Source organism: Lampetra fluviatilis, chromosome 4, assembly GCF_964198595.1.
Source record: "Lampetra fluviatilis chromosome 4, kcLamFluv1.1, whole genome shotgun sequence".
NCBI classification, from domain to species: Eukaryota; Metazoa; Chordata; class Hyperoartia; order Petromyzontiformes; family Petromyzontidae; genus Lampetra; species Lampetra fluviatilis.
The window spans coordinates 23,682,156-23,706,310 of record NC_136278.1 but is presented as its reverse complement, the minus strand read 5'-3'; the positions used below and the strand labels follow the sequence as shown (position 1 = coordinate 23,706,310).

The window sequence follows — 24,155 nt, the reverse complement described above, 5'->3', positions numbered from 1 at the left end:
GTATTACTTTAGAATAAATACATGTTAATTTGGATTCATATCTTGTTTTTTTAGGACTTTATGTGAACGAAAAGATGCAAATTCACCCGTTTTCTCATTGAAAATAGGTACATTTCAAAATATCACTGTCCTGGTCACCAAAGCAACGTTTGTGGGGAATAATAGCCGATTTCTGTACTTTTGAGGCATAAGCAATTAGAAAATAACACTTACTACCCAAGAACAAAAAACAAAATTGTTACACAGTGTTATCATCATTACCATCATCTATATTTACCACCATTAGAACCACTGTGAGATCATCATCATCATCATCATCTGACAATATTTTACTTCTTTGTTATCATCGCCATCATCTTTTCCATTTCCATCATCTTATAATTCCTTCTTTTATCGTTAAAACTATTATCATCGACATCATCCTCATTATCACTTTTATTTCTATCACCATCTTCAACATCATCATCATCTTTGTCCTCACATGACTCTAAATAACACGAATCTGTTATTTCGGTGAGTGATTGGAGTGGTGGGTGGAGCCACAGATGGCTTTACATTCTCCTGAGCACTCCCCTGGCTGCTGATGAACTGTGAGACGTTTGCAGAATGGGGCTCTGCCTATTCCACATGGCAAACTGTGCCAAAACCGATACGTGAATTAGGCAGAACGAAGTTTGCAGGAATTTACGCACAACATGAATTCTGCAAATGTGCGTAAATCAATTTCTACACGGATCAGGCCAATGTTTTTTCTCGTAAATCAATCTAACCCTTCATCTTCAAATAAACTCATATTCTCAATTTGTAAGCGTCAGGTTTGTAAAAGACTAGTATACCAATTTTATATTTATTAAATTCTAGCCCTCGATGACTCCCCTTCATCCTGTTTTCATTATCTGCTAATTAACAGATGTGCTCGAAAAATCAATGTTATCTCATTATCATACACATGAAGAGGAATGGTAGATGTCAAAGAGGCATGTACAAGGGCTGCACTTGAGAAATGACAGCACTGATTTTGGCGATGGGGAATTTCACGTCATGTCAGTAAGACAGTTCAAAACTTTTGAAATTAGCATGAACTACTTGACCAAGTTGCAAGTGAATGGTTTAGAATGGTAACACCTGCAAAGATCTAGGATGATGGAAGAGAAAAATAATTAAATGCTAAAACGATTGAAATAAATACCTGGCTGTCATAACCCTCGGTACAAAAGGGATATAAATGGATATGTTTTCTGGGTGTATATCACCCTGCTTGCCTGCCTCCCTAATCATTACCGAACAACACACCAAGGTCTAGGAGCAGGGTTTTTGTTAATTGAGGGAAGTGATATCGACCTTTATTCCCATAGAACACCAGGCAGTTCAAGTTTAGAACACACTCTGATTTGACATCTCAAGGTATTTAGCTTTCACTGCTTATAGCCACTAAGTTAAAGACTACAATTACATCTACTGAGGAAACAAAAATAAGTCCACACTGTATTAACTTCAACTAACACTATTAAACAACAGTCCTGTCACATACTTGCACAATACAAATGCCAGCAAGAGCCCTGTTCCAATACACATCACAAATTGACTCACAAATGGTATCACGCTGCAATGTCTTTATAGCACCCCGCAAAGATTCGTTATTTGAACAGGATACATAGGTGTTTGTGTCCATATTGTTACTGTCCAATATATGTTTATTAACATTCACCAACTGGTAAAGTACACATTTCATTATGGTTTTTGAATGTTGTTTAACTTAGTCCTAGACCAAAATATGTATTGCCCACCTTACACAGGTGTGGTGTGCCTATACAATTAGCCAAGCAAACAATGCAACTCTTTCAAAATGCAACATAGACTGATAACATTCTTTTGGGACCTTCAGAAGTAGAAAATGCCATCAACTGTCTCTTGCTGCGTTGCTGTACGCTCGCAATGTTTACCATAATGTGTCTGAGAATCTGTGCTTGGTTTATATTCCTATCCTAATTTGCAGTTGTTCTCCTGCCTGATTAAAATGACGGTCTTGCTTGCAGCTGCCAAGCTGTGCGCTTTCATTGATTCTTTGTGAAATGTGTGCATATTTGAAAGAAAAAAAAAGAAACAGGGTTCCTCTCTACGTGCGATGTGCGTGCGCCGGCTGTGCGCGCAGGGGACAATGCCACCCGCTGGCCAGCCTCTCACTTCTTGTGCGCGGGTGCCTTGACGCTGCTGAGTGGCGCCTTGACGCTGCTGAGTGGCGCCTTGACGTTGCTTGGCGGTGACTTGACGCTGCTCGGCGGCGCCTTGACGCTGCTTGGCGGTGACTTGACGCTGCTCGGTGGCGCCTGGACGCTACCGGGTGGCACTTTGACGCTGGGTGGAGGCTGGTCGTGATTGTAAACGCTGACGGTGAAGTGGCAGCTCTCGGAGCCGTACTTGTTCTTCACGTAGATGGTGTATTTCCCCGAGTCAATCATGGCGATGTTCCGCACGATTATGGAGGCGTATTGACCGCTCTCCAGCGTGACGGACAGATGGTCGTCAATTGGCAGCTCCCGGTCGTTCTTTAGCCACGACACCTCAGGCGTTGGGTCTCCAGCAACGTTGCACGTTAGGTTCAGCGTCTATGCAACAGCAGCACACAATCAGCGTTCAATGCGGCAGCAGGTTCTATATTCATTTATTTTTCAATCATGCTATAGGTGTCTGACAGTATAGCCTTATTCCATTATCAAAATCTCGCATTGACAAAATCTGGCAGGCAATAGAAATGAGACACCAAAGGACCAATCTCATTATCTCACCCAAAGGACTTTTCCAAACTACTTTACAGAAGGTGCATTTGATTTGTTTAGGAAGGCGTGTAGCCTTAAACAAGTAAATTCAGTGCCGGTTCGGCGTACGGGAAGAGTTCAAGAAAACATCACAGCTGTCAATAATGAGCACAATAACTGGAAGTATTTTTTGGCCCTAACTGAAATAAAATGCGATTCTCTAACATGTGCAACTGAATAACAGCTGAAATGCAAGATTGTAATGTTCCAACTCAAATGGAATACCACTGTGCTTTGTCTGCATGAATGCTATAAGTGTGTTTAAAATGAGCACACAATGTGAACTCAAAAGTGAAAATTACAAACCTTTCCTTCCATGATTGTAACGACATCTGGCAAACCTCCAACCACCCTGGCACGATCTGCAAATACAAAAAAGGTAACAATTACGACAAAGTGCAATTATTAAATAAATCATAGCAGCAGTACTCCTCTACTTACGAACATTGGACTTACGAACTTTCAGAGATACGGACAAATTTGTCTGTATGTCCAATTGTCTCTTCGGACCAAGATCCGTAAGTTCAACCACCGCGCAATAGATGGCGGTGGTGGCATCTACATTTGCAGAACATGAAGAACCAGTGGCATCTACATCTACAGGACATTATACAACGTTTAAAGCCATTCACCGTTTTACAATGTGTTTGAAATCGACAGGAGTAGATTTGGACTTACGAACAAATCGACGTATTAACAGACCTCTGGAACCTAACTCGTTCGTAAGTAGCGGAGTCCCTGTAATAATGTAAGTGCCTATTAAGGCCAGTACAGCCCAGACGTTTTTCCCGTCCCCTACATGGAACGTTGAGGTACACACTACACTAGCTACATATTTAGGGCTGAGTAGACATATATGAGATGCCCAGGCCAGATTTATGTACCAATTATTACCACTTGTGTTGTGCATAGCCAGGAATTGAACTCGAGTTATTGAGGGTGTAGTGCAGCATGCTAATCATTATGCAGATATATAAAACCGCTAAAACATATATAACAGTATATACATACACTGGGTCTGATTAAGTGTCATGGAGGCCCAGAGATGTTATAGTTATAGGGCCCCACTTTGTCTATTCAATTTCTTCCCTCTACCGTTTTACCCCCACCCATACCCAAAGCCGTAAACTCCGTTATTATTTACCTCTATTATTTTAGTTTTAAGTTTTAAATGTGATATATACGATTTGTAAAACTAAATCGAAGTTTTGACTTCAAGCTTTCGAGACTGCAGGAATTCATATGCCTTGGGTAAAGTCACGTGGACAGGGTCAAAGAAAATAACAAAAACTACGACGTTTCGATCACAAGACAAGCGGTCGTCATCCTGATGAAAGACCCAAAGAATATGAATCGAAGTCAAAACTAGTTTAATATTGGTATATAACTGTTAGAAATAAACATGATGCTATGGAATTAAATACCATATTACATATTGGATTCGTCATAGTGCTGCAGTATTTCCTTTCAACCATTGTAAAGCTGTGTATAAATATACATTTTGGGGGGGACCTCAACATCTGAGGCTGCAGTGCGTAATGCCCCTGCATTAATTTGGACTTGCACACACAGACAGGCAAACGTGTGTGGGAATGGGCAGTAGTTGTAATATGTTAATCTTACGTGTCTCTGCGAAGGCAGCCTCCCTGGAAAGATGAACACATGAGACGTTTATTTGTGTATACATTTAAACATATGTCAAGCGTGTATTGCACACAGGAAAGAAACAGATAGGATTCAAATGCCAACATGGGGTGAGTATGTTAGTTGGAAAATTATGCTTCTAGTTTTTATGGCGACTTTTTACTTAATATCGTAATGAGTCTATTTTAATATAGCATTCAATGCATGCATAAACAAACACGCAGTGCCCATTTCGGGCATCTGATATACATACTTGAGTGCTTGATATAAACGCATGACTTCATCAAATACTGAAAGAGAATTAAACAAGGCAAACGTTAATGTGAATCTTAGAAAATAAAATTTCCCAAATGCTCTCCCTCACCTCTTTGTTGATGGATTAAATAATTACCCTGGGTATACTCTCATGTTTACGAACTGTGTTTTCTTCCGTAAATTATTTCCTTTTGCTCAGAAAACTTCTTGTACATGACCTTTGTTTTGCCCTGGCGTCTACAAACTAAGTTGCCTCTGTGGTAGCAGTTACATTGGAGAAACCAAACGACAATCTCGGACTGCATCCGTGAACATAAAGCAGACCTAAAACACGGTAGGACCAACACCTCAGCCGTGGCAGATCACTGTTATAATTCAGTGGGCTCACATGACATTGACTTCTCCAAGACAGAGGTTCTCTGCAAGCCATCCGGCTACCATGAGAGATTCGTTCATGAGGCCATCCACATATACAAACACAAAGACAATTTCAACCGAGAAGATGGATTCTGGCTCAACAATCATTGGAAGGACGTGATAAACCATTCCGGGTCTTGATTGATTTTGTTCACGTTTACGGTGACTTTCAGACCGCATTCCATTCGCTGGCATTGAATATAAAGCTTTTGTATTCTCCTCACGGATCGGAGTTTTTTTTTTGCTCCACTACAAGTTTCCTACTACCACTTTCCCATTGACATATTTCTTTGCTCCCTCTTAGTACCTTTAATAAAATTTCCCTCCCTTTATTACTGCTAATCCTGCATAATACACTAGCATAATATGAATTTGAGACCCCCCACTGCCTACACATTCCACAAGGGGTGACTCACCCCAGATCTGCATTCGTCATCAACATGCTAAATTCCCCTGTTGATATGTAAACTCCTTTGTCAAGGCGCTCTCCTCCTCCCACCCAGCTTAAAATACGTTGCCAAGCTTAGCAGTGTTCATTAAGATGCTGACTTTCCTACAGCTCTGTTCTTCACCTGAGGACGGCTGCTTGCGTTGTGGCCGAAACGTCGTGAGAATTGTATTATGTTTTATTTTTATTATTGTATTATGTCCTTTCTACGTGGCTTTACCGAAAGAACCAAGAATATGAATCCCTGCAGTCACGAAAACTTTAAATCGAAAGATGACGTCACATGGTGTATGACGCGTGACACCGCAAAATAATCTCAATCGTAATGATGTCATGGGAAGGTGACCCTTATCCATTCAGCACTTGGTTTTTTTATCGCTATGTTTTTGGCAACCCTTTGATCAGCTTGTCTGCTTTTTTGCAGAGTAAGCCCCTAAGGGGGTACACAACTTCAAAACTTAATTTATATTGAAGCATCTTCACAACAGTTACCATAAAAACACACAGACCTGAAGCATCAATGCTCTCAATTTTAGTTATAAAACCTTAAAAGTGAAGGAAAGATGATCACCTACTCAAAACTGGCACAGGCACGAGCAACCAACGAGTATGTTCGTGCTACACATGCAGGGGTCACCTTTCGTGAAAGCAACAAATAAGTAGTACCTTCTCCAGAGAAGTCCACAGCAAACTTGTGGGCCTCCTTTCCATCGTGTAGCTCCAACACGTACTTTCCTTTGTCCTTCTCCGTCGGTGCAATCAAATGCATCCACAACATTTCTCCACTCACGCCAATGATAGTCTTCTCTGTTGAAGACAGCTTCGTTTCCCTGCAAGTCATAGCATGTGCAGGGGGCTCTGAGACATTGACGATGATTACAATGCATTGCAGTACATTAAGAGGCCAAGTGTCCTTTTCTGTTTCATTTTACCTTACGGTATTCGCAAATTTTTACGCAAATTCGTATGACAAACTTCAGTTTTGATTTGAAGCTTTCGTCACTGCAGGAATCCATACTCTTTGGTTCTTTCGGTAAAGTCACGAAGGTATAAAATAAAATAAATCACGACGTTTCACAAGCATCCATCATCAGGTGGGAAAGCTTTCCCACCTGATGATGGATGCTTGTGTTGCGCCCGAAACGTCGTGATTTATTTTATTTTATACCTACGTGACTTTACCGAAAGAACCAAAGAGTATAAACTTCAGTGTCAAATTGTTACATTAACAGCGTTTACAAATCAATAATTTCGCCTTAATGGCTAGGTTCTGGTAAGGTCAGGTAGCCTTCAGAATGACTAACAACACTCTTATCTACATTGAATGAAACGATAGCATATGTGTGGTCTTCCAATCATACCATTAATAACCATTCACAACAACATTAATACAGCTTAGTGATGTCACAGCAAACATATGATAAATTAAAATGTAACAAAAAATAAATCCTGCATTTGGGATTTTTTTTTTTTTAGCAAAGGAAGATGTTTTAAAAATGTAATGCATTGTCATTATATTGATCTGCAAGGCCATGGCATCTAGCGTCGTCCCAAACCACCAGCCACCACTGGCAGCAGCTACAAGAAGAGGTTGTGTATATTTTGCTCCGTAAATTTCGATAGGTTGTCATCAATTGCCAGGAAGAGGGGTGAGGAGGAGGGGGGAATGCATATCGGAGAGCAGTGGTGGCCTGCAAGGTGGAGAGAAATGGTCTGAGGAACTGTTGCAGATGCTACCATTGAGATGAGATTTGTTTAAATTAAGCTCTTGGCACACGATGGTCTGCGAAAAAATGTCGATGGTTAATAGTGGTCTCGCAGGTCCAGAAAGGTTGGGAACCACCACGGCTGAGGATAGACGTGGTGCCCTGTGGGTCGTTGACAGTGATAGAAATAAATTATCTCTTTACGGCAAGTGTGCTGATGATCATTTATCAATACATTAAATGATAACTTTCTTATTTGTGGTTGCGTTTTTTACTTTTGGTACCAGGTGACTTTGAGGTCCTCGCAGTAATACACCACGGATGAATGAATCTTCACGCCCTGGGCCGTGGCTTCAAACTGCAGCGGTGTGGCCGAGAGCGCTGGCCAGACACGCACGCCACGCAGAGTCGCACACCACGCAGAGTCGCAATGATTAAAACCAACTCCTCACAGTCCTCGTTGACAGTCAATAAAACTACTAAGCTCTCACCAAGTCATATTGCAATGCATACAGATAGAGGAAGGACTAAATACATTATTTTTCAAATCGAATAAACTATTGTTTTTTCTCTTCACAATTGTATAAGCGCAGCACCATGTAGAATCACAGAACGGATCTTAAGAGACACCACAGTATGTACGATTTTGAGTACTGCGGCTTTAATTTTATAAAGAAGTATTTGTTTCCTCAGACTAAACAGCACGCCTTCACACCTTTCAAAGCATGAATCACTTATTATCAATAATCTGATGAATATACCTTAATTATAGCCTTCACCACTATATGAAAATGCATTATGTGACAACCAAATGTACATGTCTGTTTGTACAGTCATTAGTGACAGGGAAAAACCATAAATTCCCCACGTTTGACAAAATGATTTAGTGTTGAGTGGTTGACCGGAATTCGAACCCATGAGCTCATTGTGTTGGCTCAGTATTCCTACACAAGTATTGGTCCCCAGAGCTACCCAAGTGTCCTTGTGTGGTTGTCACACCAGATTTATGCAAATCACAAAGGTTAACTGTCTTAAGACTGAGATTTTGACATCCAATGCATATAGCTCATGTGTGTGTATTCCACGTACTTTTTTTTTACCGAGATACCTTATTAATAAAACAAATTAAATCAATATTACAAATGATATTATATGACTGAAAACACCATGGGTGTAAAGTTCTGCGTACTTACCACTCATCTTGCACACCTGGCACATCAGGTCTTCAAGTTCTAAATGTTTAGCGAGTGGGGAGTGGAGCATAAATGCAGTGCAATTGTTATAGTAGACAAAGGAATGTTGCTAGCAAACGCAAATGTTTTCACTGTGTGTGATTTACAGATGGCGTTTTAATGGGGCATGCATCAGTGTAGTGTGCATATCAACCAACTGCATGGCAAGTGTGAGTGTAAATTCAGAGCATGCGAGTGTGAAAGTATGGTAAATGATTCTTACCTTTACCAGCAATATCCAAAACACTTACATCAGTCCCTCTCTCATCTTTCACCTCCACCTTATACAATCCCTTGTTCTCTTTGGTACACTTTATGAAGAGGACAGAATGGAGAATTGTTAGAATACACAAACTTAGTGCAGATGATAATGAAATTTCCAAAAAGTATACTATTTTACATCAAGAAAATAGTAACTTTGCAAAATATTGCCCTAGAAATAATGACATAAAAATAAAATAAATAATCTAGCAATCCAAAATGAAATTGAAGCTTCTGTGAATGGTACACAGTCTTTGTGAATTGAAGTCTATATTTAATATATTTGTTGTGCTAGTCACAATTGGTGCTTGGACATTTCGAAATTAATGTATGGAGCAAGTGCATTTTGAACAAGCATAGTTTTTTATACGCATATCGACCACCAGATGGTAGTCTTAAGCTACATTAAGCTATTATACAGTATTAGTGACCTATGAAAATAACTTCAAATATTGTAAAATAAAAAGTGTAAATACGCTCACCGATAGTGTATTTTACTTGAAAGCGATGCCTACCTTCATCTGCACTCACAAGTTATAATTTAAAACTTACATAATGTCCAGTGAGCAGCGGATCAACACTAACCTCTTGGATGAGCAGCGAGCCGTGTCCGTCTTTGAATTCGGTGTGGGCACCGGCTAGAATACTGCCATCCTTGAACCACAAAACAGTCGTCTCCTTCTTGAAGTTGGCTATCTATACAGATGCACGCAGGCACGATGAATACACGAGAATATACACTGACAACACTCCCTTCCCAGCAGCATGTTATTAATTGGTAAGGTCGTCGTGCTGCCCTGCAATATTTTCCCTCAAGCCACTGCGGGTCGAAGAGCCTTCCCCACGGGTATTGGGCCTACTCTTCCATTCTGGTCAGATGTCTTGTCAGATGGGGGAGTACAGTGACGTACACACCCACCTGTCAATCGACTGTGGTCTCGCTGTATGTAGGATTTGGTCCTTCACATATACATGTACAGCGTTATCGGATGCAATTAGCATGAACGACTCGATATACAAGGAAATTATTATTATTACTACCCTTTTATACTACGGGATGGGCAGAGGCGGAGGGGTAGGGGGATTAAGAAAGTTGCCTGTATGTTAATCAAATATAAGCGGCAAGCTCTAGATTGCAAATCCAGTGTGCTAACCGTTACTCCGTGGCTGCATCCTAATTGTAAAGGCATTAGTGAATATTTATTTTGTGGTGGCGCAGTAGTTAGCACACTGTGCGAAGTCATTGCCAGTGATGTATAATATCAGTGGTGATATCTAAACCATCCTTGGGATCTAACTCCCCCAACTAACAAAAAACCAAAAGACATTTTTGTCATGGAATGTGCAGACCTTTACCCAGCAGAGGAGTGGTAATGGCTGAAAAGCAGTATTTGCTTTATTTACATCCTTTAGTATAAATCAGATTAATTTAAGAAATTTCACATCAATTAAAAAGATGAAGTTTCACTGATTGCACACAAAGTTCAAAGATAATGGCTGATGTATCATATAGCCTTATGTAGTAGTGTGAGTTGACGACCATTTGTGTAATCACTTTCTCCAGCGTAACGCTAATTCCAATGTAATATTAAAAAGCAGTTCCTTTTAATATGACATATCACATAGGTATTACTTTATTCCAGGTCACTTACTTGGAAATTTAAATGTACTTGGCAATCTTTGCCCACGTTCCAGCTCAGATATTCAATAAAGTGAGGACCTGTAGTGATGGGAGGATATTTACACATGTACATATTCATTTCACAATTGTACAACTTTAGTTTTACTTAAAGTGTTCTGGGTGGTCTCCAAATGTAATTAACAAATTGTCAACATATCGCGACCTCACCTTGCTTTCTCAGCCACTCCTTCCTCTGCGATTCAGCCGCTTCCAGCAATTTCTTGAAAACTGTGATGATTAAAGGTACACGCATTTTTAGAGTGTTTTAACATTTCAATTACCAAGTTCAAAGCAACATTATGAACGAGAGTTTATTTAAAAATACATGTTTTTAGATAATTACAAAATGGTAAAGGTGCTTAAACTTGATACTGAAAGATACCAAATGTGTTTATTCTGCTATTGTATGCCTGGTATGTGTACACATTCGTCAATAAATATTGATTATATGATGCAGCCATGAAATTAGCAAGCGTTATTTTTTTCTTTCATGTTATGACTTGTATGTAATGGGTTTATGTGACCCCCTGCAGCCACTAGTGGCCGCTATACATTCTCCACAAGGATTAACAAAAATATTCTTCAATCGAATCATGTTCTTGAATCATGACAAGTCATCAAATCACCAGGGAGTTTAATCATTTCACCTTTTGTAGTCATCCGTGTTTGTGGAATAATAATAACAGAGCTTACGATCTATATTTTTTGTACAATTTCCTCAGCATGCTAAGCAGCAAAGTGCACAGTGTTGCACATGTTGTTATACAAATGCTTGTGAGAAGTTTCCTCGGGGTGATTTTTCAATGTAACCATCATTTACTTGCCGTTGCAGTGTTTATATTTTCAATGGTTCTCAATGCATTAGAGAAGTGATAATACCGATTGATGCACTGGTGAAAATTCCACAGCTCTTTAGGTGAAATACATATGATCAATTCAAGTTGTAATGACTTTGGCAAAATATTAATTGCACATTGTGTTTGCAATTGTGCATTTACAATTAAGACCAATGTAGTCAATATCTTTTGAGCAATGTGGTTGAAAGGGCATTGTGCCATGAGGCTCATATTTGTATTTTTAAAGTTTATCCAGTCTGTAATTAGCTCGGTTAATAATGACAATGTTAAACATGCATAATAATTATTGACTCTAGACACAGAAATTTACTACCATGATATGAATATAAATGACAAGCCATGCAAGTCAAAAAGTTATCCCTACAGAATGCAGACCTGCCAACCAGTACACGTGGGAACATTTAAAACATTCTGAAGGTGAAATATCAAAATGCACATATTTAATGTTAGGTTTAAAGGATACATGTAAACTTGTGATATTTTCTTCTTCGACTTTGTGATCAGCGCTTGCACATTCCTGAGCTGGGTAATGAGATGAAAGATGTTTTTTTCCGACAAACTCCTGCAAGTTATTAATTCTCTCAGCCTTGAGACACATATCCTTCCACGTATACACCTGTCAAACGCCTATTCTATCCATTAGGCTGGCAAGTAATTTTACCAATTAATTCGTGAATGTTCTTCAGAGCTGAGGATTCGAATGTCGATATCACAGTTCGGTGCTGCTGCATGTAGTACTTGACTTACGAACGGGTCTCAGGAACAGAATTTGTTCGTAAGTCGATGATTGTATTGTGCTATAGACTAATATTCATGGGTGACGCGGCCCAAACTGTCTGCCTGGGTAATAATACCGCGTATGTTTCTCGCGGTTGTGGTGCTCTCTAACGTATGTTTAGATTTACCGCTACAATCTGTTCAACACGATGTCCGAGGTTTCGCTCCACGTGCTGAGAGCTTCATAATAATTCAGTTTAGTTCCCGAAGATGCTCCCAGCACATGGAGCAAGAACGTGGGACATCATGCATGTAAGCTGAACTTCTTTTGCACCCTACAGAGGTACGGGTGAAGGACAACAAACTAAACATGAAAAGCAGTTCTGAAGAAATGTTTTCAATCCAGATTTTAAAGTTCAATAGCTCCAGTGATTTCCTAATATTGGAAGGAAGAGGATTCCAGACAGCCGCAGAAGTGCATTTGAAAGCGCGTGATGCAGTGACCGTCTTTGTATGATGGTTAGCCAAAGGCCGCTGCGAGGATGACACATCGAAGCTCTACATCCATCTGAGTGTACTTAGGACTGTATGGAGGAGGCCTCACTGTGAAACATTCTCCAGTCCTTGGTTGCTAACTGGCCTGTTTTCCCTTTTTTGCTTGAAGTGCTGAAATGATTGCAACTAACAACTGTGCAATAATGTGAACGTAATAATAGTAGTTGCAAAATAACAGTGATGTCAAATTATTGTCGAAGGAAAATATTTAATTTAAACTGACACACACCGACTAATTTTATCCAAAAGTGTAAACGTAAAGCAAGTCAGATGGCTACTTTCATACACGTTTCATGTGTATGTATGTGTCCAAAGGTTGTGCCAAGGGACTCTCTCTCACCGTCTCCGATGAGAACGAGGCTGGATTGTTTTGCCGCCTTCCCATCCTTGAGCTGGACAGTGTAAGTGCCCTCATCCACAGCTGAAAGATGGTCTATAATCATCTCGATCATGCCCGTGCTGCGGTCCACATGAATCTTGTACTTCTACACAAACCACATGTTAAGCACCTTCGATTAGCACGGTCGGCTACGTACAGCGCCAAAGAAGTTAATCATATTTACGAGCAGGCCCGCAGAGGCACAGGATCTTTAATATTTGGGAGGCTTTTTAAGTATAATGAGTGGCTAATAAGATGTTAAGATGTGAAAAAGTATGAAAATCTTCTTTCAAATGCAAATAATCTCCATGTTTACTTGAATACATTTACAAATTAAATTAGCTGTACATCTCAAGCGTGCAATCACTAGAAAATCACTTTTTTAAAGTCACAACTTTGTTACCTTTGCAACATTTTAGTTTACCAAGTTACATCAAACTATTTTTTTTATTTTACTCAGTAAGGCTCACTGAGCTACATAACTCTTTTTCAGAAGTGACCTGGCCACAAATAATAGTTCAACGAAGTGGTTTATCATGTGGAAATTGATAGCAGCCAAATATTATAAAGTCATGTTTCTAAATGTGGAGGGGACAAATTGAGGACCTGGAGAAAAATCTATGGGACCACGGGGAGAAAGACATGCAAACTCCAAATATACAGGCGTCAGGGTCGGGATTGAACCCACGCTTCCTGCATACCAGGCCAGGTAGTTAACATCTCGCCACCGTGGCACCCTATCAAATTCCTCGCGAAAATGTAATTGCTTATTTTGCATCTTTTGTCTTAATCCTGTAATCCTGTATGCCAAGATGTTTTCTTTGGAAGTTCATGGATGAACATTTGTGGATAAATAGTTCAGTTGTGTTGGTCTTAGATATACCCACCATCCACAAATACTCCTTTAATGTTTAATCTAGAAAGTTGCAAGTATTGTTTGATTTTTATTGATATTTTGGTGAGATAACATTTGTACTTCGTAAGTATCAATGGCAGTGGGTTACTTTTGCTCCAGGTTTGAGCAACGTACATCGTGTATCTTTGAAATAAGCGAGATTGACAATTTCATTAGAGACGTCATATCCCTTGATCCATTCCACATTGCAACACCGCATATCCAGCATAATAGCAGTATAACTATGCATACATTTTTCATTGCCCAATAGCATATTCAAATATGCCACAGATTGCTATTTATTAGAGAATTGATAACCAGACTGTTTGAACGTTCATAAGTAATGTATTAATCACGAGGGTTGTAAATATCCCTTTCAAGAACTGTTAACAAAAAGCCGGATGTGTCGGTAACCCTCACGCATTTGTAATAATATTATGGAAAATTATTCATTATTTGATTATTACATTTAAAACCTCCTTTTAGCATCTTAATTATTCCACTTTCTGCCCACGTTAATAATTTTAACAGGGACATTCATGTTGCCGTCACCATGTGCGATGAAGAAGGGCCATTGCTGGAAGGTCACCGATAATATATTTCTCCTCTTAAAGCTCCACACAGTGTCATTGGCGAATGTTTTTTTGTCATTAAAGTATACATGTTATTGGACAGCATTAAAAGACACAAGGGATACAGGGACAGATATATAAAGACTGAGAAAGACAACAACAACAAAATATATTAGAGGAATACAATATATTATCTTTGCACCTGTTAAAGTGCACTCTTTATTGTCAGAAAATATATGGAGATGAGAATGAACGTCCATCGACTCATATCGTGCTGGATGGGATGTTATTGTCAATGCTTGGTTTTGCATTACCTCGTTTTTGGAAACGTCCCTTTGATTGACGATGAATTTCAGCTCACACGTCGGTGACAGATGCCGTGCCTGCATCCACAACCGCACTTGCCCTTTCTCCAGTAGCTCCACAGCCAACTCGGACCTCAGGGGTATGGCTGGTTGAATAGGGCACACTCTTACCACACTGTACACATTTGGCTACATTTTCAAAGGTGACCAATAGCATTAACTACGATTTAGACATTTTTTTTTTATTTTACCAGGTAAGGCCCACTGAGCTACATAGCTATTTTTCAGAAGCGACCTGGCCACAAATAATAGCTGAATGAAGTGGCTTATCATGTAGAAATGTATACCAGACACATACTCTAAAAACATGTTTATAAATGTGGAGGGACAAACCGGAGGAGCTGGAGAACAATGCATGTGACCACAGGGAGAGAGACACGCAAAATCCAAATATACAGGCGTCAGGGTTGGAATCGGGATCAAACCCGCTACCTTCTGCATACCAGGCCAGATCGTTAACATATCACCACCGTGGCACCCTACATTTATCATACTTCCCACAAACCCCGAATTAAAGATCACATTTCATTATGGAAGGTAAGATTATGTTCTTTTTTCACACTTCAAACTTTGTTTTGTGCCTGTAGTAATTAAATACAATATTGTAATTTTTACGTAGTGTAATTAAATAAGCAACATCTCTCAATTGTTTCCAAATAACATAATAACAAATATTTGCCACCCTAAACTGCCCTGACCTAGATTTGAATATATTGCAGTACATCTGCATTTATGCTGAACATTATCATCATTAAATTATCCAAGACACTGCCTAACTGAGTATCCTAATGATAAACTAACCAAATACAACACAGTGGCTATATATGTGTGAGAAAAAAAGCTTAAATCAATCATACATAAACATATGTGTTACACGTACAGTATTTCCAACCAAAATGCTCTTAAATCAGATTGTCATTATGTTTCTTTTTCAGGAAATTAGTACTATATGGCAATGCAAAATAAAATAAAAACTCTAAGCATTTTAGCCTTGTTGCAAAGTTGAGGTTTGAACTAAAAAAGGACAAACTGAATTCTTAAGATGGATTACCACAACATACACCAGCATGCTAATGTTTTGTTCAGATAAACAGCGAAGAGGTGCAGCTGTGTCCGTTTGTGACATGATAGCAAGGCTTCTTTCCTGCAAGTCCTGACCCGATATGACCTGACCAGCCAAAGGTGTGTTGTATTCATAAGCCATGCTTGTCTAACGAACAAATCTAGACTACTAATGATCCTCAGCCCACAGGAAACTTTTGTAGTGTGAAAATGTCTCAGAATTATTTACAGAATGACGTCAAAAGCACACCCACACATGGATGTAGATGGCAATATCAAAACTTATTCGAAAACAACAGAACGAGGTTGTCAACGATTGAATACATATGCTTTTGAAACCAAAATATTTAGATTGCTAATTGATTTCTTAGATACCTCGCGGATGCCAAATTTGTCCTAATCTGACCCAAAAATTAATTACGAAGGTTGTCATTTAAAAATGACAATAACAAATGTCTAACGTTACAACATGTGCATGTTATGCTCAAAGTTATATTACCTTTGCAATTGATAATTATATATATGCTGTAAAACTGAAAATACTGCTTACAAATGAACATTCAATAACAGATAAAGTCGTCCCATCACATTAATATGCGAAGCAAGACAACATAAAAAACTAAACTTAACAATTAAACTTTCAGAATATTAGAATAGATTTTACCCTTCATGGCAACAAAACAGGTGTTAAAATGTTAAAACACCAAACTGAAACGTTTTGCAAGGAATCATGTCTGCATTAACCACGTAAACTATGTTTTTCTTTAACGAGGTACTGATATATGGACTGTAGCTACCTGCTTGGGAAAAAAAGAGTAAATGGCAATAACATTTGTTTCACAGCCTATTCAAAAAGAGCTTTGCTATGTGTTTCTGTGTCACTGAGCAGGATGATTGGCTGGGGTTCAGCAATTTAAACAACGCAGAGTTTAATAGAACTGTGAAACATTATCACTGCACACTCCAGTACAGCAAGTCCTCGCTTAATGCGTTTTCACACAACGCGTTTTTCGCTATAACATAGTTCTTTGATAAGGGAACACTGTTCACACAACGCGGAACGCGCACCATTATGAAGCGCAGCTTCTGAGAGGTCGACACTGAACGACCTTCTTGAGCTGCCCGGCTGAGCGGGATGGAAATTCTGGGTATATGCGGGGAATGATACAGTAGGCAGCGTACCCTAATCTCAGTTCGTTGCCCCGTCATGGGATCTTTGGAAGCTAATTGTATAGTGCAAATGTGATTCACATTTCTATTGTTTTTATATAATTATGCCCTGTAATGTATACACGCACAGTAATTCCTTGGTTTGTGGTACTTTTCAAGAAAGCATCTACCACATTAAATGAAGGATTACATAACAGTATTTGGACAATTTTGCAAGTCACTGATTAAGTTCCACTTCCTTTGCCAATATTCAGTTTTATTTTAATGTGGATAGAAAGATTGAAGTGTGTTCACCATATACTACATGTGCCTATGTATTTTAGTGTATTTTATGGATTGGTATAGATCTATTTCATTTATGAAACAAACTTACTGGGATATTTTAGCTTTTGGCTTGTCTCCAGAGCACGCTTTAGTTCTGCAAAAAAAATAGAACAATGTTATACATCACTCAACTATCCATGGCTGTCCTTTAGCATGATTAGCCAATTATTCCCAATACATTGCACAATTTACAAATTATTATTTCTTAATGCAGAAATTGTAATTATATTCATTTGACATTCATTTTACAACCATAATTATCACAATCATTCTAATTGTATATATTTAATCTAGGTAATATAATTGAATGTTATCTGTATCTGCAAATAAATAACCATTTCGGCATTCAATTGTAAGTAATTCTTTACTCTTCTTACGCATTTTAGCACAAATAAGTAATATATTGCATGCATTTCCCAAACCATAACTTGTTAATTTGGAAAAATAAATATATGTTGATGTAGAAATGATGGGCCGATTCATGTAGCTATTTATAGCGGCATTACACTAATTTTATTACTAAAATAATGGCAGGTTCTGCATACATTTAGAAACACTCTTCAATTTGATATCAACGTGTGATGAATTCCAAACAAAACTGGAATCATGCTGGTACTATTCATGGCACAATTATGAAATGCCCAAAAGTGGGCAGGGTTTGGGGAGCAGTCGAAAATTATGGAAAGTTTCCACAAACATGCAGAATGGAGTCCTGTGATGTAGCTCTGTAGAGACTTGGAATGCATACATTGTTTGGAGGTAGTAGGTACGCAGTAACAGCCCAGGAATATTTTATTAATTTGAATTAAGTGAATTTGACATCTGTATTGTGTCAGATCCTGTCAGACTTCACGAGCTTGAATGGGTGACCACCGCACATTAAGCAGGTTCAGTAGGCGTCGTGGGTAGAAGGCAGCTCTGTATCCACCCTTCATCACCACCACACACTGACCAGTGTAGTGAAGTTTGGTCAAACTGGGCTGTAACACGTACATATGCAAAGACTCCGTACACACTCCTAACCTTTCCCTTACCGTCCTCCGTGAGATTGTAGCTTGTTGCGTAGCCGTCTGTCGCAGTGACCACGCAGGAGTAGTTCCCTAGGTCATCCATTGTAGGGTTGTTGAAGAACAACTTTGTTCTAAAATATACCAAAAATAACGTATGAAAATGATGATAACGTGTTTGCTCGAGTAAGATCATTCAAGTGTGACATTTTCATTTTTTCTAAACTTAATTGTCTTGTGTAAATTTCTATGCTTCGAGAAACGTCTCTCTGTACATATTTCACTTTTTTTCACTCTTTTGAATGTTCCATCTAATAGAATCAACAGCTGATGAAAGGGCATTTTCTGCAATGCTGTGATAACATTTACCATGTGCTGCGCTTATACCACACTGAATGCCGAGGATAGGATTTGTGAAGCATTTCCAAGACGAAGGCTCACGTTTGTCCGAGAGTTTCTGGGGTCACTTTGTTTTCTGGAAGCTCGTGGTAATTCTTGGACCAAGAGAAACTGGATGCTTCAGTGGCAGCCTCACAGGTATACTCCAGGTAGATGTTGCCATCATCATCGATCTGTAGCTGTGCATCCCTAGATCCTGCAACAACAACAAATACACAACTAAAATTAAATATACGTGCATTCAAGTAATATTTTTTTTTATTGAAACCAGCCAGTATTTTAGAAATAATAATCATGGAATAAAATAATATTTTATAGGCTTTTGTCAATCCACTGCTGGATGAAGGCATCACCAAATTATTGGATTGGTCATCAGGGCTGTTTGATCATACTTCACCATGCTGGTCAGCGTAAGTTGGTGGCTGGGAATCAAACATGGATTGCCGGGTTCACAGTAAATTTCGTGAACCATTTTCTATAACGTCATTTCATACAGCATCACCTTTATTTGTTTGTAATAAAAATGAAGCCACAGACAGGGAGCAACGCGAGGAGGGCCAGAGCAGCAAACACGAGTTTGTAAAATCCCAGCACCAGCTGTTCTGCTTGAGCATGTGGTTTGCACAATGCACACCTCATGCTGTGAGTGTACATGAAAGCTGTGACTCATTTTCAAATGCTGACGATACTGCTTCAACCCCCCACCCACCCACCCACCGCCCAACACAGCGCTGGCATCGTCTGTGTATCTGTGTCAATCGGTATCAAACAATGAGCATCATCCAGTCAAAAGGTTGAATTTGTTACAGCTGAAATGGGAATCAGAAAACACTGGCTAAATATAATTGTATTTTGTATGTAAATGACAGCGAAATCTACGTCCTGCCTTTGGAAATGGAATGTTATAATTTGCAGCTGGTGTTTGTTCACAACATTAAAAAAAAAAATTCCCTCCGGAAACAACCCAAGGTACTAATGAGTACATGCAGGATAGAAAAGAGGGTACTCCAATGAAGGCTTGCATTTGCTTTAAATTTGACATGCATTTGAGATGAAAGAGCCAACAAGCATAATTTTATTCATGAATCTGGTACACAAATGGGGCTTATTATCTCGGAAGTTTTCAAAGTATTTATTTTAGTTCAATTTTACAGTGTCAATGTGGAAGTCGGTGATATTTCTAGTTGCACGTATTTATACATAACGTTGTAGCTGGGTCATGAGTACACACGAATAACAATTATTTACAGTTGACCACAGAATGGACTATGTCCACATGGAAACATCATTACGACATACTCCATGCCATTTACATGCCAAAGAACATGACTCTTACTTTCTATTAAAATGTAATATGTTCTGTATGGCCTCTTTGTGAAAATCATTCCCTTTCACAATTACTTTATAAATTATCCAAGTACAGTTCAGGCAGGTTCAGACCTACGATTGCCCGACTTCCACACGTCCACACTTATGAATGAGCTTCCATAAGATATCTGTTTTTTTTACTACGTGACTTGAGAACGTGAACTCTCACTTGTGAACCGAATCCAATAACTATTAACAATGTTACATGCAAATGTAAAATATGTATTATTATTTACGAGTTTAACAATGCTTCCCTTTTATGGTGAACCATGACATATTTTATAAGTGACCGTATGTGCATTTACATACAGAACATTATTTCTTTCTGACTTACAAACCGTTCGACTTACGAATGGGTATCAGGAACGGAACCCGTTCATAGGTCGGGGACTCCCTGTATTGGTGAAACAATCAGGTTCATGTTATGCAACACTTCTGCAATAATTCTAAATTTGAAGCTTTCGTGACTGCAAGGATTCATACTCTTTGGGTTTTTTCGGTAAAGTCACGTAGGTAAAACAATTAATAAAATAAAATACATGAAAACAACTAAATTAAATATTATTGCTAACATTATACATAGTAGTTTACTACCCTGTGTAAATCCACTGCTGGATGAAGGCCTACCCCATGCCATATAATTTGTTTTAATCGTTTATGTTAGGCAGGGGGTTGTTTAACCACACTTCACCATCCTGGTCACTGCGGGTTGGTGTTATTTGTGGCCGAGAAATGAATTCAGGTAATCGGATTCAGAGCACAGTGCAATAACACCTGCACTACCATGCTTCCAAAGTTATGGAAATATATTAATGTATGGATTTGAATAACTCTTTTGCACATGTATTCCTTCACCAACATTTGCAGTAAAAATCAAGTCATCACACATATTGTTAAGTCAAAGTTTTGAAAGGTATTATGTTATAACTGCTGTGCTCTGCCAAATGTTGGGCAAAGCCCTGGTCATTCCTTCTCATTGGGAAGCATACAGTCACTCTGGGGCTTATCCATCTGAGTTTCAGATTGGCATGGATAGTCTGGTAGAGAATAATTCTTGTAGGAGAGTCGGCACTCAATGCATCATTGTGCTCGTCCTAAGTGGTTTATAAGGCCTGACCTTTGTGGTAATGTCTCCCTGGGAGTGTGATGGAGTAATGCACATGGGTGAGGGATTAGGGTCAGTGGAAGCTACCCCTCAGTGATGATTGTTGAATGCTACTGCGCTGGTAACACAAAACTCTACAACACCCACATTACAGTAATACTCTTCGCCAACTGAACCTTCTGCCTCAGAGTGAATCATGGCATAATGTACTATAATAGTACAATGTAAGAAACATATTATCACAAAATAACATATTCTTATGAAAAATACCATACCGCAGCAGAAATGTTTTTTTTAAACAATGAAAATTCAGTGATTATGATTGTTATTAACTATTTAAAATACATTTTACTACTGGCCTTTAGGAGACACGAATTAATTTTAAATAAAATGTGAAACAAAATTGTGCAAGAATTTTTTCAACGCTTTTATAAAGGTTTCCTTCTGGTGGCAAACATTATTGTCCCACAATTAAACGTGAGATTTAGCAGGTTCACAATGGAATCGTAAGTTTCCAATTGTAAAAGTAATGTCCCATGTAATGTACGGGTATACATGGATATAACTAAATTACAAATATTCGATTGAGTGATGCTCTGGAAGGAAATAAACAAGTAAACCCGTAAAAACAAAGTTTTTCACTATAAATCCTTTATATGCGTGGCGGCTAGAGTCCTCTCGTCCTCTGGCTTGAGATAGCTGCCACCTATGGGTCAGATGATTGTCTGCCACCATTAAGCAATTGGTAATTAAATATTTAATTTGTTTTCCCTAAACAGTGTAAAATTTTGGATTTTTTTTCTTCACGAAAATTAATCGTCACACTCAACGAGTCTGTGTGGAAAATGTCAGCTCGATTGGATCACGGGAAGTGGGTTAAAACACGAGCGAAAGATTTGCACGGTCCTAAGCAAGCGAACTTAATATAAAGGATTTAAAAATATATTCGCCTGTGGAGGACGCGGGGATCGATCCCGCGACCTTTGGCATGGGAAGCGAGGGCGCTACCAACTGCGCTACTCCGCCACGGCCTGTGGAGGGGTTACGCTCTGGGCTCTTACACTCTGACGTTCAGCCAAAGCCATGAATAAGTTCTATTTGAATATATGTAAAATATTTTTTTTTTGCCTAAAAAGTGTACAATTTTGGGATTTTTTTTTCACGAACAATAATTGTCTGGCACAACGAGTCTGTGTGGAAAATGTCAGCTCGATTGGATCACGGGAAGTGGGTTAAAAAACGACCGAAAGATTTGCACGGTCCTAAGCAAGCAAGCAAGCACGCAAGCAAGCAAGCACGCAAGCAAGCGAACTTAATATAAAGGATTTTAAATAACCCGTAAAAACAAAGTTTTTCACTATAAATCCTTTATATGCGTGGCAGCGAACTTAATATAAAGGATGTAAAAATATATTCGCCTGTGGAGGACACAGGGATCAATCCCGCGACCTTTGGCATGGGAAGCGAGGGCGCTACCAACTGCGCTACTCCACCACGGCCTGTGGACGGGTTACGCTCTGGGCTCTTACACTCTGACGTTCAGCCAAAGCCATGAATGCGTTCTATTTGAATATATGTAAAATACATTTTTTTTGCCTAAAAAGTGTAAAATTTTGGGAATTTTTTTTCACGAACAATAATTGTCTGGCACAACGAGTCTGTGTGGAAAATGTCAGCTCGATTGGATCACGGGAAGTGGGTTAAAAAACGACCGAAAGATTTGCACGGTCGTAAGCAAGCAAGCAAGCACGCAAGCAAGCACGCAAGCAAGCATGCGAACTTAATATAAAGGATTTAAAAATATATCGCCTGTGGAGGACGCGGGGATCGATCCCGCGACCTTTGGCATGGGAAGCGAGGGCACTACCAACTGCGCTACTCCGCCACGGCCTGTGGAGGGGTTACGCTCTGGGCTCTTACACTCTGACGTTCAGCCAAAGCCATGAATAAGTTCTATTTGAAAATATGTAAAATACATTTTTTTTTGTCTAAAAAGTGTAAAATTTTGGGAATTTTTTTTCATGAACAATAATTGTCTGGCACAACGAGTCTGTGTGGAAAATGTCAGCTCGATTGGATCACGGGAAGTGGGTTAAAAAACGACCGAAAGATTTGCACGGTCCTAAGCAAGCAAGCAAGCATGCAAGCAAGCAAGCAAGCACGCGAACTTAATATAAAGGATTTTAAATAACCCGTAAAAAACAAAGTTTTTCACTATAAATCCTTTATATGCGTGGCAGCGAACTTAATATAAAGGATGTAAAAAATATATTCGCCTGTGGAGGACGCGGGGATCAATCCCGCGACCTTTGGCATGGGAAGCGAGGGCGCTACCAACTGCGCTACTCCACCACGGCCTGTGGACGGGTTACGCTCTGGGCTCTTACACTCTGACGTTCAGCCAAAACCATGAATGCGTTCTATTTGAATATATGTAAAATACAATTTTTTTGCCTAAAAAGTGTAAAATTTTGGGAATTTTTTTTCACGAACAATAATTGTCTGGCACAACGAGTCTGTGTGGAAAATGTCAGCTCGATTGGATCACGGGAAGTGGGTTAAAAAACGACCGAAAGATTTGCACGGTCGTAAGCAAGCAAGCAAGCACGCAAGCAAGCACGCAAGCAAGCAAGCATGCGAACTTAATATAAAGGATTTAAAAATATATCGCCTGTGGAGGACGTGGGGATCGATCCCGCGACCTTTGGCATGGGAAGCGAGGGCACTACCAACTGCGCTACTCCACCACGGCCTGTGGAGGGGTTACGCTCTGGGCTCTTACACTCTGACGTTCAGCCAAAGCCATGAATAAGTTATATTTGAATATATGTAAAATACATTTTTTTTTGTCTAAAAAGTGTAAAATTTTGGGAATTTTTTTTCACGAACAATAATTGTCTGGCACAACGAGTCTGTGTGG

General features: G+C 39.3%; 1 protein-coding gene across 1 annotated transcript in view; it reads right to left on the bottom strand.

Moving 5' to 3' along the window:
• Nucleotides 1-996: 996 nt before the first annotated feature.
• LOC144931682 (myomesin-2-like) overlaps nt 997-24,155 on the bottom strand; it is a 98,802-nt gene continuing 75,643 nt past the window's right edge. Inside the window, exons 21-36 of the mRNA XM_078855829.1 lie at nt 18,805-18,958; nt 18,391-18,497; nt 17,406-17,450; nt 14,750-14,886; nt 12,930-13,074; nt 10,629-10,688; nt 10,432-10,499; nt 9,365-9,475; nt 8,742-8,829; nt 8,480-8,518; nt 7,562-7,667; nt 6,247-6,410; nt 4,714-4,750; nt 4,440-4,462; nt 3,123-3,178; nt 997-2,606 (exon numbers count right to left, since the gene is read on the bottom strand). Coding sequence (XP_078711955.1) covers nt 2,181-2,606; nt 3,123-3,178; nt 4,440-4,462; nt 4,714-4,750; nt 6,247-6,410; nt 7,562-7,667; nt 8,480-8,518; nt 8,742-8,829; nt 9,365-9,475; nt 10,432-10,499; nt 10,629-10,688; nt 12,930-13,074; nt 14,750-14,886; nt 17,406-17,450; nt 18,391-18,497; nt 18,805-18,958 — 1,766 coding nt within the window. The 3' untranslated portion in view covers nt 997-2,180. The remainder of the gene's footprint in view (nt 2,607-3,122; nt 3,179-4,439; nt 4,463-4,713; nt 4,751-6,246; nt 6,411-7,561; nt 7,668-8,479; nt 8,519-8,741; nt 8,830-9,364; nt 9,476-10,431; nt 10,500-10,628; nt 10,689-12,929; nt 13,075-14,749; nt 14,887-17,405; nt 17,451-18,390; nt 18,498-18,804; nt 18,959-24,155) is intronic.